At 42.8% G+C, this 20630-nt stretch overlaps 1 protein-coding gene across 3 annotated transcripts; it reads left to right on the top strand.

Annotated features, from left to right (window-relative positions):
• The first annotated feature begins 4545 nt into the window (after positions 1-4545).
• On the top strand, positions 4546-9760 carry LOC123760655 (leukocyte elastase inhibitor). Of its 3 annotated transcripts, none has more exons than XM_045746417.2 (3): positions 4546-4968; positions 6542-6992; positions 8368-9760. In XM_045746417.2, exons 2-3 carry the CDS (start codon positions 6543-6545, stop codon positions 9475-9477), a joined length of 1560 nt encoding a protein of 519 aa, XP_045602373.2. In that variant the 5' UTR covers positions 4546-4968; position 6542; the 3' UTR covers positions 9478-9760. The 3 variants fall into 3 exon arrangements, with proteins under 3 accessions (XP_045602373.2, XP_069184375.1, XP_045602374.2); XM_069328274.1 differs by having other exon boundaries at positions 4760-4988; XM_045746418.2 differs by having other exon boundaries at positions 4760-5154.
• Positions 9761-20630: the final 10870 nt, after the last annotated feature.

Genomic DNA, 20630 nt, shown 5'->3' with positions numbered 1-20630 from the left:
AGAAGTATGTGTTTTGGTGAATGAAGTCAATGAACTTTATTTTTTTTTTCATTCTTTTTGACATGTCTTGTGTGGATCCCTTTATCATTGATTTTGATGATAGGTCTTAGTATACCTCAGGTATACTAAGTATACCGTAGACATATACCTCAGATTTCAAACAACCTTGAATAAAGGTGTTTGCTTTGTAATTTCCTATAATTTATGGTGTTTTAACCTTTACATTGCTCCAATCAATTTGAGAGTGATTGGCCCAAATGCTCCAGTCATCTGGAGATGATTTAAGGTATCCCTGTTTTATTCAAAAGCACCACCATTCTAGTGTCATTTGACACTAAAGACATCTGTAAATTGTTTGCCATAGCTGGAAAAATTCCTGAGTTCCTTTGTTTCCTTCCAGGGCTTTAGTAAAAAAATGCTGACCCTGTCTGGTGCATCACCATTCAATCACTGAATATGCATGGCAGCCATGCTAGGAACCATTGAACTTTTAACAACTGCAAATCATTGATACCATGTATATATTTGAATGCAAAATGTGTGAATTGTGCAATTATACGATTTAGCTATACGGTATATATTAATATATATATATATATATATATATATATATATATATATATATATATATATATATATATTTATATATATATACGGTATATATATTAGTATACCGTGGAACTTCGGTAGCCGAATGTCCTTCTTTACGAATTTTTCGGGTTACGTGCTCAATTTCTTCGTAAAATTTGAATCGGTTTACGAGTTTTGCCTTGCTTTGCGAGTTTGTTGATACACATATGGGTCAACCGAGTGCGTTGTTCCTGGTGGTATGGGTGATTGCACTTCAGTTTACCAGTGCATCCCACATAGTAACGGTTGCGCTTGAATTCTTTGTAAAGAATTTCATTGTCTTTCAGCTTTTTTGGTTTCTAAAGATAAAAGTAATTACTTGTATTATGTACCACACCATGGGAAACGACGAAAATGAGTGGACCTAGTTATTCCCGCATGGCACCTCGTCTAATTTTAACCAAAAAACCAACTTCTCCGGGCCACTACAGCTAAACCATTATGGGTAGAGATTTTACACGGATATTCGTGCTTCTAGGTTGGGGTAAGGGTAGCTAGCCTTCCTTAAGGGGTAGCCTGCCCCCTTGGCACTCCTCCTACCACAGTAACGGGCGGTGAGAAGTGGCTTTCGCGGAATTATGTATTGGCTATGCACGTTTAGCTCACTGGGACTTGGTGGAGCACCGCCCTGCTCTTTATTGTCCAAAATTCATTGTTCCTCCTACAATCGCGCATATCCTTGTTTGATATCCTGACTTCCAGGACGTGCATGTACTGTATCTTGTTTCCCGACTCCCTCGCAGTCATTTGTCCCTTGGTAGAATCCTTGGTGAATCAGTTGCCTTTGATATTGCTCGAATAATGTGCTTTTCTTCACGTATTGGCATCCTTGGTGATATCTAGCGCCTTTTGAGCATCGTGCAACTTTGATGGTGCTACATAGTCTCCCTGGCTAGGCACATTTTGATAATTACTTACTTCCTGGATGCTAATTAACAATGTCTAAAGATAAAAAAAATTGTGTTGAGAATGACAATGTATTTAAATATCCTGCATAGTTGAGGAGTTAAATGTTGATATATTACAGCACTGTGGGTGAAACTAGCATTGGTACAGGTATTATTTGCATTGGAGTTGTATACTAAATGAAAGATTAAGTACACTTAGTTAAGTTGTATAGACATGTTCAAGAGTTAGTGACATTACTTTTAGGGTATTAATTTATGTGAATTGATTTTTATATTTTTGTTTATGTATTTTGTGATATTGGGAAGCATTGTGAGTAAGAACTATATGCCTATGAAATGTGAGATCAATAGAGGCTGCAAATATAATAAACTATATTAGATACAAAGTTTAAGAACTACAATATATAGGCTATGAAGTGTATGAACAATAGAGACTATAAAGTTTAAGATCTGTAGTAGTTATGAAGTGAAAGAACAATAGACTATGGTGTGCAAGAACTGTAGAGGCTATAAAGTGTAAGACCTATAGAGGCTATAAAGTGTAAGAACTATGGAGGCTACAAAGTGTATGAACTACAGTATAGAGGGGTATTAAGTGTTTGTAACTAAAAGTTACACAGTGTAGTGGGTAAAGTGTATAGTAAGAGAGTGAGTGGAAACGTATATGAAATTGTCATCATGACTCCATTCCCACTATCATGGGGTGGGAAGGCATCAGCCTGAACTAAATAGGAAAGCAATATAATGTAGGGAAAAATAATAAATGCTCAAGAAGACACGCCATCCAATCATCATAGCTCTTCCATGCCGTAGCATCACAGAAATAGCATGTCACACTTCAACAATACATCCACAACAGTCAAATTGTTCTCAGTCAATATTTAAGTACAGTATATGACAAAACATTTGCTCCCTTTTAACAAATGCACATATAAATAATATATGAACTGGATTTTTTAATATTAAATATATTATGAAATAAAGTTTTTACTTACCCTTCTCAGCTGTTTTGTACCGTAGAGATTTTGTGATCCTCTTCAGTTTGTCAGGATCATGGCACAGTTATTCAGCAACACTTATGGCACCGATGCAACAGGGTGCCATAAGTGTACTGTACTTGTGGCACACTAGATCCATAACATGGATCTAGTGTTCTGCTTACTGTACACTAGATCATATATACCACCTTGCAGTATCATATAAATAGGTTGGGAGCAAAAGTGTGTTAAACATTTTCATAACCGGGCACAAGTGTAATTACGTTCTTTTATTTCATACTTTTTAGGCTGGTAAATATGTCAGAATGCTGTTGAATTTCAAAATCCAGCACGTTAAAATCATCTGGACAAAGGAAAGGGGGACTTTTGGCAAGCCGTCGGCTTCCTGTCCTCATTGAGGCCACTAGAAATATATAGTACCCCTTCGGCTATATACGATTTTGGGTGACAACATTCAAAGAGTATGGTGTTTTTTTGTTCATTTAATATTTATTTAATACAGTCCTGGTTATAGCAGTCGACTGTTAGAAATGGTATGATGCTGTGATAGGTTGAGATGAGGATGCTAGTTGTTACGTCCTACTGGCGGAGTCTAGTAGGATGTAGTGCTAAAGGTTGCCAAGACGGAGAGCTCGTGCGAGGCCTGGAGCCAAGACCAAAGAGCTTGAATGAGGCTGGTGGTAGCAAGTTCGAAGCAGGGCAAGAATAGCTGCCCGCAGCCCGACCTAGCGAGAACGGGAAGAATCCCTTCCTTCCCTTCCTTCCCCTTCCTTCCCTTTCCTTCCCCTTCCTTCCCTTTCCTTCCCCTCCCTTCCTTCCTTCCTTCCTTCCTTCCTTCCTTCCTTCCTTCCTTCCTTCCTTCCTTCCTTCCTTCCTTCCTTCCTTCCTTCCTTCCTTCCTTCCTTCCTTCCTTCCGTCCCTCCCTCCCTCCCTCCCTCCCTCCCTCCCTCTCCTCTCCTCTCCTCTCCTCTCCTTTCCTTCCTCTCTTTCTTCCTATTTTTTCTTCTTTGTCTTCGTCTGTTTCTTTTGGACCTCACTCCTGCCCGTAATGCTACTGGTGTCACTGTCACTGGTAGTGAGTAGAACTTGTAGTTAGAGTCAATGTTCTCTGGCCGTAGTACTTTTGGATCACAAGGGGGGTGGTAGGTGGAAAAGAACATAGAAACTGTATTGGAGGGGACCTAAACATCCGTTCTAATGTGTGTGTGCCTTCCTCCGAGGCTAAGGGTCCCCTTCTTTCAGCCAGAGGTGTTTTTTTTTAATTAACAAGCTTAGGTATACACAGCAATGTGCTCCTATCCTTTTCTATATGAAAGATTACACAGTGTAGATAAAAAACTAGCTATAAGTTCATCTATTATTCTCATCTCACAGGATGGTTAGTCATACATGGAATCAGGGGAGAAAACACCAGCCTCAATACAAAAATAAATCAACTGACTAATAATTCAGGAAAGTGTAAGGCTGATCTATTAGCCTCCACTAGCAAAATCTGGGTACAGCACAAGAATATCTTCCAATATTCCTGAGTATATGATGTGATTACAGAGCTCAAAGTACCTCATACCATTTGGTCTGAATTATAACAGGACAATCACAGAAATAGTGTTGGAGAGTATGTCCAAGCTCTCGTGTATTTTTGTTTCTTACGATCATCATTTATAATTGATCAAACAAAGCAAGATATTCTACTATGTTCAAAAAGTTCCTATTACCAAATATGTGCAAGTTGATCATGTGATCCTCTGTAAGATTGTGCATAGTAAAAATTCTTACTACAGCAATTTTAGTAGCTATAAGATTTTTTTCCAAGATTTTTCTCGTTGTCTGATATGCTTTTTATTGCTATGAACAATCCATGCCAGGAGTAGGTATGTGGTTACCCCCGGGCGTGTATTGCAATGGAAGCTGCGGCGTTGGAATGAATCGAACTTGTGTGGATGGAGTGGTTGTCGGGATGGAGGGGGAGGAGGAGGCTGTTGGGGGAGTGGCTGTGGACTCTGTGACGTCTGGGGCTTTCCTACCACCACCCAGGCAGCTCTGGTGTCTGGTATACGATATTAAACAAAAATCGTTGTTTATATAAACGAAAATCAGTTAAGACGCCTTGGCTTTTGTGGCTTTAATAAGCTTAGGGAGCATTGTAATAACGGAGATCGAGCCACTTCCTTGCGGGTCCCCTTGAAGAGGTAGTGTATATAGGAGTCCCCCTTCAGCAGCGTCACCCGGGACGGTTGCCATCTAGCGACCAGCAGGACGGGAACGGCTTCAGGTGTAAACAGGCGCTGGTAGAATTTCCCGTCAGTCGTGTGGCTGCAAGCTGGCAGTTTTTACCAACAGCATCGACTGTTGAAGATACTGGCTCAGCAAGGTTTTGAAGAACTGAAATCTACAGTGTGTGGGAATTGAAGCTCTCCGTGGGCGACGGCAAGGTAGATGAAGAAGCCTTGAGGCAAGACAGTTCAAGTTGAAGACAATATACATAGTTTGAGGATTTATCCCTGCAGGATAAATGCAGGATGCATCCCTCCCTGTCTTATAGTGTTGTGTGGGGGTGATTAGAAAACTGGTGTGAACAATATTGATAATTAGTGATTGGAAATAATTCGGAATTTTCGGTAACTTTTTTTGATTATTCATTTATTTATTATGCGCCCCTATGTATCTATCCTGTGAGCGCTAGTGGAAAGGGGTTACAGAGGCATGTAATGGATTCAGAACCCCTGAACCCCATTTAGCTAAGCAAATATTACAGTTTGTATAATCTTGTTACATAATTTTATGTATATATATATATATATATATATATATACTGTATAAAGTATTTTCAGCATAAGGGGTTCAAGAACTGGACCACAACAGTCCTCCAGCTTATCAGTTTAATTATGTAGTGAGGTAGTTGCACATACGGTAATTTTGATTGGCTTATCATGCACTCTGCACCCATCCAGTGAGCGGCGGTGGACAGTTCACAATCGCCTGCATGCACGCCATACAGCTAAACAAACTTTGCGATTTTTTTTAATGAAATCCTTACAAATTTCTTGAACATTTGTGGTAGAATTCTCAATTGTTTAATTTCTTCACGTGGAATTAGATAGTGACTTAAGGAATGTGAACAGTTTACATTCGCTCAGATTTACTTCAGCAAGTAAACTCGCAGAGTAGTGGGGGAAGTTACAGAGGCACATAATGTTCCTGAATCTAATAATTCGTTTAACCAAGCAAGTTTAAAATTCGTTTAACCAATTACTCCTGAGTTTCTTACGTAATAGTATTAATAACATGCGCGACAGCAGCAGGGCGCTTGGGATTTCCCAATACGTCAGCTGCTTGTCATTTCATTGAGGTCCTAAATGCTCACAGCCGAGTCACTTCTGTCTTTGAAAAGGGTAAATGTTCTTTATACAATCATTCACAATCAAACATTTCTCAGCCTCTATCACTGCATCGCGTAAATCTGTAGTAATTGTTTTCCTAGTGTGAAGTGCCTCCTCGCTCCATTGATTTTCTCTTTCAGCCTTTTTATTCTTTATCACGCCTACCCTCCCCCCCCCCTATATCCCTTAGGACTTCCTCCATCCTTTACAGTTCAGGGTCTCTCACACACACACACACACACACACACACACACACACACACACACACACACACACACACACACACACACACACACACACACACACACACACACACACACACACATACCTTCCCCTCCCTCCCTGAAGCCTTTAGGGTGCCTTTCTCACATGTACACCAGTTAGGGACACAACGCAGCACTCTGAGACGCCTCACCCTCCCCCTGCCCTTCGCTCAGGGCTCCAGGATGCCACACGTACACCCCTCAATGCTCCAGGGTGCCTTCTTCACAACGCAGGTGTTAACACCTTAGTATCCAGAATGCATAGTTTCGTGCCGTGCACCATATGTGTCCACAGCTTGTGCAATTGATCATGTGGTGTTACTATTGTTCTCTTTTACGCTAATTAAAGTATTCCCCTCTAGGATGCGAGTACCTGTGATTGTGATGACGGTGGTGGGGGCGTGTGTGGGCATATCCTGGCCTGCTGAGCCCGAGTCAATATGGGGTCCCTTTACTCCACTCACACCTGTTGGCGCACTCTTATTCGAGTCCGTACCCGCCCGTGTACCCGCCCGTGCACCCGCACAAGCAGCCGGACGTGAATCCGGACGTGCACCCGCACAAGCAGCCGGACGTGAACCCACCCGTGCACCCGCGCAAGCAGCCGGACGTGATCCCGGACGTGCACCCGCACAAGCAGCCAGACCTGAACCCGGACATGCACCCGCACAAGCAGCCGGACGTGAACCAGGACGTGCACCCGCACAAGCAGCCGGACAAACACCCGGACATACACTCGGACAAGCAGCCGGACAAGCACCAGGACATACAGCAACAGCTGTGGCCATCGAGCTTGGTAACCGTATCCAGGAGGTGAGTTTATGAAGGAATGTACCTGTGAATATTTGAATGTACACAATGTTAGTGATTTGCTGTTTTGATGCTGTGTTGTGTTGTTAAGTGGGTAAATATGTGCTGGATGGTACGACCGTGTTAGTGATGAAACACTTAAGGAATCACTTAAGGAATGTGAACAGTATATATATATACTGTATGTATATATCATAGTTCAAGCAGAATTACATAGAATAAACACTCCCACAACAATTATACACAATTTAAACATATCACACACAACAATATAAATATAACTGACCCTGATGAAATTATTCCCATCTTCAAACACTGCCAAAACATTGCCACCCATCACGCTCACCTGAACCACTCAGCACTCCATAACATATGAACAGTCGACACATGGGGGCGCCAAAACCGACAACACACTTCGCCTGACGACATCATTCACTTTGACAACCTACATTCCCAAACCGAACTTCAGACTCCCCTGACTAAGACTGAAATCACGATGGCTCTCACGGGCTCTCGTCGTAGTGCCCTTGAGAGGCTCTGAATCAGTCAATCACTCATCAAGCAGTTACCTGACCCTTTCGTTTCTGCTCTCACTGATCTGTATAACGTTTTTCTCGCCTGCGGATACTTTCCTCTTCCTTTAAATCAGCCACAGCTGTCATCATACCAAAACCAAGATGCGTACTAGATACTGTTGGTGCACCGGGTCGACCCGAAAAGGTGGCAGTCAAATGTTAAGAACCCCCCAGAATGACAATTTGCCATCAGACTGTGTGTTTTACATGTATGAATAGATGATAAAAAATAGGCGCTTGGCAACCATCATGTCATCTCCACCAACTTCATGTGGGTACCCATGGAAGCCAACCCTCCCCTCTCATAAGGGCCCAATGGTACGACTCCGATCCGCTTATGATAGTCCCCTAACACACACCAATCACCTTACAAAGTTTAATTAGCCTAGCCACGAGCGTCTTGGCTCCAACCTTGAACTGACAGACATTGTATTTTCAAGATATAGATGAGCCTTCTCAGGTCAAAAGGGGAAGTTATGCAAAGTTTGATTTGGTGTTGGGCTTTAAACCTATCAATCACTGGAGGGTTAATAAGATCCCCACAATAGCTCAGTGACCATAGTCCAGGACTAAAGTAAACTCTACGTACACCAAGAAGTGGAATACGCCCAATTCTGCACATATGTCCCTGACGAAAACTTAGCTGGATTATGGTCATACATGTCAGAATAAATGGTGGACACATTTTCTGATTTAATATTATAGCGGGGAGATAAGCGTATGTGTATTCAAAGAAAACTACAAAAAGTTAAATATTTAAATATTGGTAGGACAAATTAGTAATCACATGGTTGTGTTTACAGTTGGCGTTGGACCTGTCAGCAGAGATCAGCGAGGACTCCACGGTGACTTTCTCTCCCATAAGTGTGACTGCCCTACTCTCAGTGTTACTGTTAGGAGCTCGCGACATCTCCTATCAGCAGCTATACAATATTTTTCATCTCCCTGCTGGTATAGCTGAGGCCTCATTCCATAAGCACTTCCAGGAGCTCATCGAGTCAATCACCCAGCGCAGCCCAGGCGTCACAATAAACATAGCCACTGGTCTCTTCCTCGGGAAAGAAGCTGATGTCTTATCTGATTTCACCAGCAGTGCACGTGTGCATTACGACAGTGAAGTCCGTACCTTGGATTTCCGCGATAATTCCGTGGGTGCTACTAAAGCCATCAACGAGTGGGTAAAACTACGGACAGAGGGTATGATTCCGGAACTACTAACTCAGCCACTCAGCTCTCAGACTGTGTTTGTGGCAACCAACACCGTTTTTTTCAACGGCACTTGGGAGACACCATTTAACCCTTCATTTACTACTGATGCACCTTTTGAAACTGGAACTGAAACTCTTCAGGTGCCCATGATGCTTTCTATTTTGGATGTACCCTATATAGACATTCCTGATATGGATGCTCACATGATAGCCCTACCTTACAAAGGTGGTCGTTTTGCCATGTTCATTCTGATGCCTCTAGGCCCTGTAACCGCTAACCTGGGGGATCTTGAGCTTCGTTTAGAGGCAAATGTTATTAATAATCTCATCAAGAACATGGTCAACACCAAAGTTAGCGTGGGTTTACCCAGAATGCGCCTCAGCTACAAAACTAGCCTCAAGAAACCTCTCGCAACTCTTGGTGCTGATTCTATTTTCCACCCTCAGAAAGCTGACTTCAGTAAACTGACAGCGAATCAGCAGGTGTGGGTGGACGACGTGATCCACGAGACTGTGATAGAGATCTCTGAAACAGGGACGAAGGCCGCTGCTAGCAGCTCTGCTTCTGGAAACCGCGTAGGAAGTACCGAGAGATTTGTTGTTAACCGGCCAGTTATCTTCTTCATCCGGGACTTACGATCAGGGCTTCCTCTCTTTTGGGGAAGGTTGATAAAGCCTGAAATACTAGGTCAAGCCTCAGGCTGAGTCTCAAAGTGAGGTAGATTAAGAATGTTGATATTACTGTTATTTTAAGTCTCGTAAGAAGAACTAAGGTTGGAGGTAGCTGCCTGCTCCGGAACTCACTCTGGATGTCTCCATGTCGCGAAGGAAATACCTAAAGTGCTCTTCATTACTTGCTAGAGCTTTCGATATTTGTTTTGCATTAATTTAAATTAAATCAAGACCTGCTCTTGATGATGTAGATGGTACAAAATATGTAGTTGTAAATATATGTATATTAATGCATTTAATGCATTCAGCTACTGTATTTGAATTTTCATTTCCTAATCCAACAAAACGCTTATGTAAATAATTATTCACTTCATTCTGCTTCCAAAATGAAATAAGGTTGGGGACACCAGAGGAAGATAGAACTGGCTTATCTCACGATTACGTACTGTAACTTTAGCTACAGTAATGTAATTAGATCACTACCTTTGTAACTTTGTCTCAAATTTTAGGTAATGAAACCTAGTATTAGTAAACAACAAAAGGAAATTGATTAGCCTATAGAAATTGGAGTTCGGTTCCTGAATCCGTTGTGTGACTTACATACAAATTGTGCTAAACTAGCCAGATTGTGACTAAACTGTTGATGTATGTGTTAACAATCTCTGTAACTAGCTCATCAGTGCGGTAAGCTAACCGAATTTTGGTATTCAGTTCCTGAGCCCAATATGTACCTCTGTAACGTTATCCACTAGAATCGCAGGATGGGTATGGGCATTACCACTCACGGGATGGGTATGGGCATTGCCATTCACAGGATGGGTATGGGCATTACCACTCACAGGATGGGTATGAGCATTGCCACTCACAGGATGGGTATGGGCATTGCCATTCACAGGATGGGTATGGACATTACCACTCATAGGATGGGTATGGGCATTACCACTCATAGGATGGGTATGGGCATTATAACTCACAGGATGGGTATGGGCATTATAACTCACAGGATGGGTATGGGCATTACCGCTCACAGGATGGGTATGGGGTGCACAATAAGCGAACTTAACTTACTAAACCTATAAGTACATGAGAGTAAATATAAATCACACTGAAGTATGTTATATAAACCACATGCAAGCCTAAGACACGTCCAGCTACAAACATCGGCTAATAACAAGAGAATGAATGGAACGAGCTGACAACTAGTGACCAATAGGCTTCAGAAGCGCGCTGATTCGTCTATACGACAGCGGGCTGACGGCGATTGGACAATGTTTTGTAGTGTGGAAGGCTCTTATAGTTATTAGTGATCTGCGAATCGTATGAGGAGCTTGCAGTAGACGGCACGCCAGGAGCTGGTGTGGTGGCTGGTGCTGGAGACATTGGTGAAGACGGGCAGTGTCTGAGGCTCGCGTGGTGGCAGGTATTTCTACATACTTTCTATTTAAGGATAGTATTTATATGTAACCATTTATAGGCCCATAAATTTATATACATAAAGGATGGCGTTAGTGTTGATAACAGCGCCCAAAATATATTTGTCAAACCCTATTAAACCATCCAACCATTACCTAACCTAATACCGTGAATTCGTCCCTAAAGGCAAATATAAATTAAGAACTTGTGCAGTGTATGTCAAAAGAGCGTAATCTGAGGACGGTAAACCTAGCAACGGACGCGAAGCGTGCACAGTCAACTTTGCTTCACTGTGCAGTATGCATAGTGTACTCTACTAGTTGTGCTTGCGGGGGTTGAGCTCTTGCACTTTGGTCAGTGTCCTTGGTTCCGTTGGGCTTCCCTCTTCAAGGAAGGCATTAACTCTTCCCTTTGAAGGTGGGCATGTACCTTGAACACTACCTTTGCGTGAGTATGGATTTTTCCCCTGCAGATGGGGCTTAGACTTCCTTTGTACATATATAGTTGGTATATTTCCCTACCGGTGGGGGATGGAACGTTCGCCTTCCGGTAGGCATGGATCCTCCTTTTTCCGGTGGGCATTGACTCTTTCCATGTAGGGGTGCAAAGGCTTTTACCCCTTACGGTATGCATGGACTCTCCCTGTAGATGGGTGAGGCAACTCTCCCAGCAGATGGGCATCAACTTGCTGTTATTTATAGGAAAATAATAATTTCAACAGTAACAGTAATATTTATACATCCAAAACACTTACAGAATACAATTTTCGTGGAGCGATGACATGATATCAAACAGAAAGTAACAAACATTACAACAGTGTGTTGTAATGTTTGTCATAACATACAGTGTTGTAATTCAGATTACTGAATTGGCAATGCTTAAGACATGGATGGGGGATGGCAAACCGAGACTGGTATAAAACTGTAGGGGTTTGGCTTGCCTTTTTCATCGCAAAATGTCATGAAGTTCGCATTAGGAGCCAACCCCCATTTAACGGGAGCAATGGGGCCAACCCCAACCCGCTCATGCTAGTCACCCACCTCTCACCATTCATCCTGCAATGTTGGGTAAGGTTAGCCCCAAGCGTCTGGATGATAGGAGATTGTCCGGCACTTTGTAGGGACCGTCAGCCCCAAATAATAGGATAAATAGCACCCGGGGGAGCTTGTGGAGCTCTCACGTGTACGTGCACATATTGTAATTCTCCTATCCACCGCTTATATATTTGTAACTTTTATTTTATTTAACCTTCATTACACAAAATGAGTTACAAACATAGTTACATACAAGGTATAAAATTATTTGACTAAGGCTATCAAGTTCCTCCAGCTCCTCATATGATGTGCAGGAACCATGGATGCAGTGTGAGTTCCTCTCTTGATTGCTACGCTGAGGCGATGGAAAATGAAGCTGGTAGCTCTAAGGTCTCTAGCTTGGTCTACTACTATGCGACCGTCCCAGCGGGATATTTAGTAGGCTTTTGATGGTTGTGGCTGGAGTGTTGGGGCTGCGTCAGAGACCCCCTTAGTGGTACAGTGTATAAAGTTGGGAGTGTGTACCCACTGCCAGTTGGTGTAAGTAATCTGGTGGAATTTCCTTCACTACGTTGTCAGCTGCGAGGGGAAGGACAGGAAGGCTGGTACGGCGATTTTTGTTGCTGTGTGAATGCCGAGCATTTGTTTAATGCGCTTGGGGTTTATATATATAACACTGCGTCAACAGCCGAGTGAATGCTGAAAACTTCTAGGAAATTCCCAGAGCATGAGAGTAACACCAGCCCCTCACATTTAGGACAAGAACAACTTCAAGCGCCAGGAACCTTTACTGCCAGAACACCTACAGTCATCCGCGCCCAGCGACGATGCACTGACTAACTTCACATCCCACTCAAACAGTAATACAAACACAGGAGATCCATAGTGGACGTCAACAAACTTTACCTCCCCACTCAGCCACCAACCTCACCCAACGCATCCAACTTTTCCGCCAGCCACCGACCTCTCTCCACTATCCTAAAATCTTTGGAAATTAAATTTCCCAAAGAAACAGTGTTTTTCTTTGACCGCCATGAGACTGATAAAACAAATAACGGAAGTGAATACAACAGGGGCGAAAGTATATGAACAAGAGCTATAGATTAAAAGGTTTCATATTGCTTGAGTGGTGTGTTGTGCGATGCGCACTTGTTTCTTGTCCATGTACTTGGACCTTTATTATCAGTAACCGCTTCCGGAGAAACAAAAATAAATCTTCTCATGATGACCTTTTGTTATCCTACTTTTATAAACACTGAAAAACCAGTTCAACTGACATTGTCCTCTCTAAGGGCACGTTTAATCAAATGTTTCATAGCTTCCAAGATGATTTGTCGCGCTGATGAGGAACTATCACCCCAGGATGAGGAGAAGGAGACATGATAAATTCTTTCAGCGTCCTGGGCTTCCTGGTGAGCACTCTGACCGGTTCGTGAACCAGTGGCCGATATGCGGCATTCCCAGGAAAATGTATCACGGTGCGCCTGGCGGGGCGAGGTCTTGGTAGTGATCCCCAGTGTGGCCCCAGTGACATTCTTTGACCTTTGAACGAGACAGTGACGTCATGTCTTGGCACAGAACTGGGGGTGACTTCACTCCGATTCGCTTCATCTAACAATGCAACGTGTCTGGCGGGGCGGAGCGTGTGTGATGACCAGGGTCGTGACCACGCCGAAGCGGAGTTAATGTCAGACTGACATGAGGCACACAGAGGAGTGTTCGGGGACTGATTGGACGTGTGTGGAGTTTGTTTCATCGGTAACTCAGCAAAATATTTGTTTAATACGAAGGAATGTTCTATTTCCGGCAAGTTTATTGTGTCTTGTGCAGTTGAATCGCTAGGAAATGTTTTCCTTGTTTCATGGTTGTTCCTTAGTGTAGAGTAAGGCCAATTTCCAACTAAAGCAGTCAATTTACTGGTCGATGGGTAACTCTTCCATGGGTGCTGGTTCGGTACCTGACGATTAACCAACAGATGGTTCAAGTATTGGGTCTTCTCTCTGTTATAATTTACGGAATCATAAGAATCAGAAGGTTGGTAAAATGGCAAAGAATAATACTGAGAAGGATCTAACTTTTGTGGACTGTGACTGTTGGCAGATATGACCAATCTATCGGGGGAGTTGCTCATTGACTGGGGATCAGGTGCAAAGTTCAGGTGAATGTTAACATGCACGTCCTTGTTCTCGCTACTTAAGGACTGAGGTTTTCCGTTGGCGTTGTTCCCTGTAGCCCTGCCTTCTCTAGTAAAGTCACTTCCTGTCGCCTTGCCTCTAATGGAGTCGATTCCCGTTGCTCTGCTTCCTCTAATGAAGTTGATTCCTGTCGCCCTGCCTCCTCTAATAGAGTCGACTCCTGTCACCCTACCTCTAGTGGACTCGAGCCCTGTCGCTCTGCTTCTAATGGAGTCGATTCCCATTGCCCTGCTTCCTCTGATGGGGTTAAACCCTGCTTCCCTGGCTCTTCTGCTGAAGTCAACTGAGACCATCTCTGTGTTTTGAGGTTTTAATTGTTTGTTTAGAGACCGTTTCCTACTGATTTCAGCACTTCTCTCATCATAGGGACGAACTGTATCCCGTGTCCTCCGTGTTCTGGTCACCGCTATTGTGTCTCGGGTAGTTCGTGTACTGTTTGCAGATATGTGTTTTTTAGGTTCGGACATTGATAATGATTTCCGTTTTCTTTTACCTATCACGAGGGACCCAAGAACTGAGCCAGAGGACAACATACTTGATGAATTTGATTTTGACGTTGGTGGTGGAAGAATACTGTAATGAGACGAAATTGGTGTCATTCTGTGATTCTTCAATCTTGCGATTGCTTCTGGCAAGATTTTACCATCTGAGTGGGCTGATGTTCCATCCTTTGCGCTGGTCGTATCTGTCTCGAGTCCGACGGACGTCGGTACCTTTTGGGAGGCGCTGCCCATCATGTCGGCCATACCCACATCGTCAGTAAGGCCGTCAGGAACCTGTATGAAATAATTCTGGATCACATGTGGTCGATCAGGATACAACTTGGTGGATAAGAAAGGATTTCGTCCTGCTTGACTGAAACCTCTCGTTGATTTGTTACCAATAAATATGGACTCTTCATTCAGGCTTTCTTGAATGCCTGAATGAGACAGGCTCACCTGTCTTGTTTGATGGTTCTGACCCAGAGAACTTGCTAGAGATCTAAAGCCGGGAGTTGAAAGTTGGAGGTTTCCAGTGTGGAAGGTTGTTTGGGGTTGATGAATGTGTGTTTGGTGTAATGGGGTCTGGTGTGGCGCCTTGAAGGATTGAGACCTGTTCAGATATTTTATTTCAGAGTTGGGTTTTATTTTAGATGACGCACCAATAGAATTTGTAACTATGTTTTCAGATAAATCTGTAAATTCCAGGTATTTGTCTCTAGGTGATAAATTTATCTGTTCTTGAGTGAATGTGTTCTGAGTGACATGGAAGTTTGACGGTGTGCGAGGTACTGAAGTTGTACCCTGCTCTTTTACGTTGCTTTCAGAGTAATGGCTATTTGTAATATGATGAATACTTGAAATCTTCGGTGCGTCAATCTCTATTGAAGGAACATTTTTTGTGTAGTGAGAATTGGCGGCAAAAGAGTTTATGCTTTCATCGCTTAAAGTAGCGAGAGACAGTTGGTCTGGGTAGTCTTTGAACTCATCCTGACGGTGAGAATCAATTATCTTAGGCGATTTTGTAACATGAACTTTAGTCTGCAACGTTGATAAGTAATTCTTAACGGTAAGTGGTAGTTCTTGTAGATCAACACTGATCTGGTCAACATCATCATGGCGGCGCTCAGCCGTCTGCGTCGACCCTGCGGCGAATTTGGACGCGGCTGAGACGAGGCGGCCGTCCACGTTAATGACCAAATCTAGTGGGACCACCGTGCCGTCTGACTTGACCTGACGCAGGGACAGTATAAAGTTGTTATCAGAAGTCTTGGATACTTGCATGTCGTTTTCAACAGACAATACATCTATTTCGCTCAGGCCTTCGCTAACTATGTCTCTTGGTGCTTTATCTGTATTGTGTTGGGACGTAACATCAGCTGATGAGATACTGAAATGCTGGTTGCCATTTTGGTTCTGCGTGTTTGCCGATATTAACTGAGATTCTATAATCCCTCCACTGTTCTCAGTGAAAGTCTGTACCAGATGAGGTGTAGGCATGGGGGTGCCGAAAGTTGTAGTGGAAATAGCAGGCGCGAAAGATGTTGTAGAAATGACAGGCGAAAAAGTTAGTAGTGGTTGAAGTAGGGGTCTGGGGTGTTGTGGATATTAACGGGGAAATAGGGAACACTACGGTAGGCGTCGGCGAGCCGAACGCTGGGGCAGAGGGCGCTGGGGATCCAGTGTTCATGGATGAAGGCTGGGAGATGGTGATGCTAGTGTGGCGGTGGAAGGTGGCGAGTGGTGGCATGGGTGAAGGAGATCCCAGCACCTGCCTGGCGGTGGGTGCTGGGCTTACCAGCGATGGCTGGTGGTGGGTGTTTACAACGCTAGTTTGCCTACCAATGTGTATGGAGCTGCTGGAGTCACCAAGTTGCTGCTGTTGCCGTTGCTGCCACCACTGGTTCTGGTTCGACTGTTGTTCATTCTGCTGTCCTGCAGAATGTGTGCTGGTGAAAGAATCCACTCCTGAATTCTGGTTTCTAGTAAAACGTGAAGTCTCGGAAGACTTAAAATTTTGTCCAGCAATAAAACTGTCATTTAGGTTGTTGGCACCCGAGGAAGAATTTGCATCAAGGGTGGCACCTGCCAGCGGGTTGGTCGCTGGCGAGGTGTTGACACTCGCCTGCTGGTTATTCGTGCCAGTGTCGTGGCTGACGTGGCAGAAACAACCGGACGGGACCCTAAAGGCAGCGAGGAAGGCACCATTAGCAGGGGCCTGAGGATCGACGGCTGCCATCTTATGTATACTATACCTCTGGCGACAGGTGGAGGTCACAGCCTCAGGGACGAAGCTGCACCGCTCCCCAGAGAACCTGCAACAGTTACCATGTATTATTAATAAATTATATAGCTCATATTTTATGTTGATTATAATAACTCTAAAGATTATAACGAAGAAATGGCAATAAATGACATAAATAATATTTATTGGCTTGATACATCAATTATGGATACTTATTTTTATTTATAACAATTTTGCAATGATGAACAAGATGGATTGATAGGCAGGTAACATTTAATGGAAAGGGCAGTGAAGGATTGCATGCGAGATGAGGTTTAAGTGTCACTGATGATTTGACGCTCAAATGTTTAAAAAAACAGATCAATATTCTGCCTAAGTGCTCCCTGATGATTACCTTACCGTTTTTTCCAGGAATAAAAATATGCTAATCGTGTCAAGATATTCATATCTCCACATGTGAGTAACTCATATAGCACTGGAAGAACAATAAGCAAGTGAAGACGGTCGGCAGAGTGCGTGTATAGTACGCGAGTACTATCTTCTCTCCCGAAGAGAGTCGGGAGGTGCTCACCTGCAGACCTCCATGCGGATCATCTGTGGGAAGGTGTCAGTGTTGATGATCCTCAGAAAGTTGCCGTCCGTCGCCCGCCCCCACGCCGGCCGCTGCTGCCTCACGTCCGCCTCGCACACGTACCTGCCAAAATAAATGATGGTATTGTACTCTCCGACGTTTCCTCTCACTGACTATATTCTGCTCGCCCCATGGGTATCTTGTCCTGTATTTCGTATGTATGCATGTATGGTATTGCACCGTCATGGACTGGTTCATGAGCCTGCATGAGCCGTGGACTCTCAAGGCGCGCCCTCACACAACTGGCTGACGTTCAGGTAATATTTAGTTAGAAACAAAGGAGCCTTCTGAGTGCCATCTACTGACTGTTTAAGGCCCATCTTGGAGTATACAACCCCCAGCATCTAACCAAACCTGAATAATGAGCACAAAACAAGACTAGAAATATGCAATAACGGGAACTAGACTTCTCCACACTGGAGGAGAGGAAGATCAGCATTGACATGATAAGGACATATAAAATTATCAAGGAAATTGACAAACTAGACTAAGAACCAGTGACATGCCAGAAAAAAAACTTTTTCAGCGCAAGAGCTGTAAAAGGAATCGAATGAGTTAGACGAAGAAGTGGCTGAAGCTAAAGCAATGAACAATTTTAATTTTAAATATAATAATAATAATCATTCGCTGTGTCGGGGGACAGGCAGCTATAACCTTGCTAGAAACCTTTACATACTCCTGTTGACGGTAAATTATTTTGCAATGTCCCCTCGTACAGGACAAACGCAGCTGGGCCTCACCTCTCGTGGGGTTGCGAGGGGCGATAGAAGAGGGAGTCGTTGGCGGGAGAGTGGAGCTCGGAGTAGGTGAAGACCGCTGCGTCCCGGCTGGCGCGCACCAGGTGGTCCTGCCATGCGCTGCAGGGGCAAGTATGATGTTACTTTGTTACCCCTGTGGGCGCATCGGCACGTACACATGCATGTATACCTGTAGGCTTGTCTGCGTGTACATCTGTAGGCGCCCCTGTCTTAACAACAGGGGCGCCTATTTGCGCCCCCTGCTTGTTATGCCTATTTGCATGTATGCCTGTAGGGTGCAGCTGTAGGCCGCTCACCTGAGTGTATGCCTGTGAGCTTACCTGCATGTACATCTGTAGGCTCATCTACTTCACTTACATCTGTAGACTCACCTTTATGTACAGATGAACGTTCACCCTCAAGTACCCCTGTAGGAATGCCTGTATGTACATGTTGTCTTTCTGTAGTAAACGAGCGAATTATCATCCCAAGACCACATGGTAATTTTTATGTACAGAAGTTAATAGTCCTGATTCAATCTTCTTAAGAATTTACCCGAAAGGTCACTATCTCTAGTGGTCTCTACGGGAACAAGAAGCCCGCCACCATTATTCCTGAGAAACATTAACATCATTCTGAAGAATTAGCCTCGTTTTTAATAACCTCTAAGAAAAATTATCCATCTGACGAAATGAAAGATCCCATTTAGTATCACCAAAAAACATGGTGTGTTGATATGATCAGAATTGACTAGGCTCTACATTGAGAGACGGTCAGTCATGTCAGCCTCCTGTGTTCATTGTGACGTGATTTAATAATGTAATATATTCAGTTTCGTATAAATATTAAAATTTGACAAGATGACGGTAAACTTTACTTTTAGATGATGTTTCGCCCTCTTTTTAATGTGCTTACCTTCTGACATTTGTTATTCCTATATAATTGTATTGAAATTGTGTAGCATGGTCGTGTTTTTCGAGAGTATTGTTTGCTTTCATATTTTGTACAATTGTTATTTTTTGTGTGCCGTTGTGTGATATATTGTTTGATTAATTTTCTATTATTATATCTCTTATTAATGGCATTATCTACAACCTAGCATACATTTTAGGCTTTCAGACAAATCGTTTCCATAATAATAAATTGTAAATAAATAATGTACATGAATTTTGTAAACAAGAATAATTATATATGTGACTGTATCCATTGAGATTTTGTAATTTGCTTTATTTATTAATTTATGAAAATTATCACAATTCTTCTTTCTGCTTTTTTTCTTCTTCATATAATAGTAATAATAATAATAATAATAATGATAATAATTAAATAATATAATCAGCACACTTCCATAAATACCCAGAAGTATTTCAGTATTTATATCCCACGTACATTAACTCGTCATTCTTCACATATGCCTAAATATATATTATACCTGCATGCACATACCTGTATACACACCTAGAAGCATACACCAACCCATCGTCCAAAAATTATAGGACTTATAACAATTATTGGTCGAATATACAAAAGTATAGTTTTATCACCCCCAAAATCACATTTTGCGCTATTAAAGTATTACAAATGACATGACAAGTTTAAATGTAACTATTCATCTAACCTATCCTGTGCTAGGCCTAAATAATGATATACAATCCTCCATCTTAGGTCTAATTTAGTACATATATGTGCTACAATAGGCCTGGCAAAGATAAGGTTTGGTTGTTGTCTGCTTTCTCATACCCTCTTCAAAATTAACTACAAAGTGTGAACCCTTTTTTTTGGGGTTCCAACAAATTTTTGTATGTTCGACCAATAGTTGTTTTAAGTACTATTATTTTGTATAATTGGTATGCATATACACATACACACACACACACCTGTATACATGCAGAAACAAGGTACCAGGATGAGCTACATGAATATTATAAGAGAGAAATAAAAGTTGTAAAAAGTGAAGTGGTAGATGTAGATTTCCTGTACACTCAAATGTATACAACAAACTATAAAGACCTCAGGACTGCAATATTTGAGTGAAAGTTAAGAGGCAGAAACCAAAAGGCCGCACTTCTGCAGCTAGGTGAGTACACACCTCTATAGATATACTGGCATATACACCTATGAAAACACACACACACATATAATTCGGGAGTCAGTAAAGGGGTACTATGTCTCATGAAAAAGTCAAAAGCGACGGTCGTAGGCTTCATTTACACTACTTGTGTGGGCGTGACCTGACTACCAGATCGACCCGGGCACCGACAGGTATCCCATCTAGTTGGCTATGCAAATGAAATTGGTGGTGATGGTGGTAGCGATGGTGGCCACATAGTTGGTGCTGGAAGGTGTTAGGTCCACTCTTATGTTAGGTCGCATTCTTGTTATAGAGCTGACATGCTGGTTTCTTTACAGGGGCTACCATGCTGATCTCGTTACAGGGCTACCATGCTAATCT

The sequence above is a fragment of the Procambarus clarkii genome, chromosome 21 (assembly GCF_040958095.1).
Source record: "Procambarus clarkii isolate CNS0578487 chromosome 21, FALCON_Pclarkii_2.0, whole genome shotgun sequence".
In the NCBI taxonomy this organism is placed as follows: domain Eukaryota; kingdom Metazoa; phylum Arthropoda; class Malacostraca; order Decapoda; family Cambaridae; genus Procambarus; species Procambarus clarkii.
This window is presented reverse-complemented; position numbering and strand designations above follow the sequence as displayed.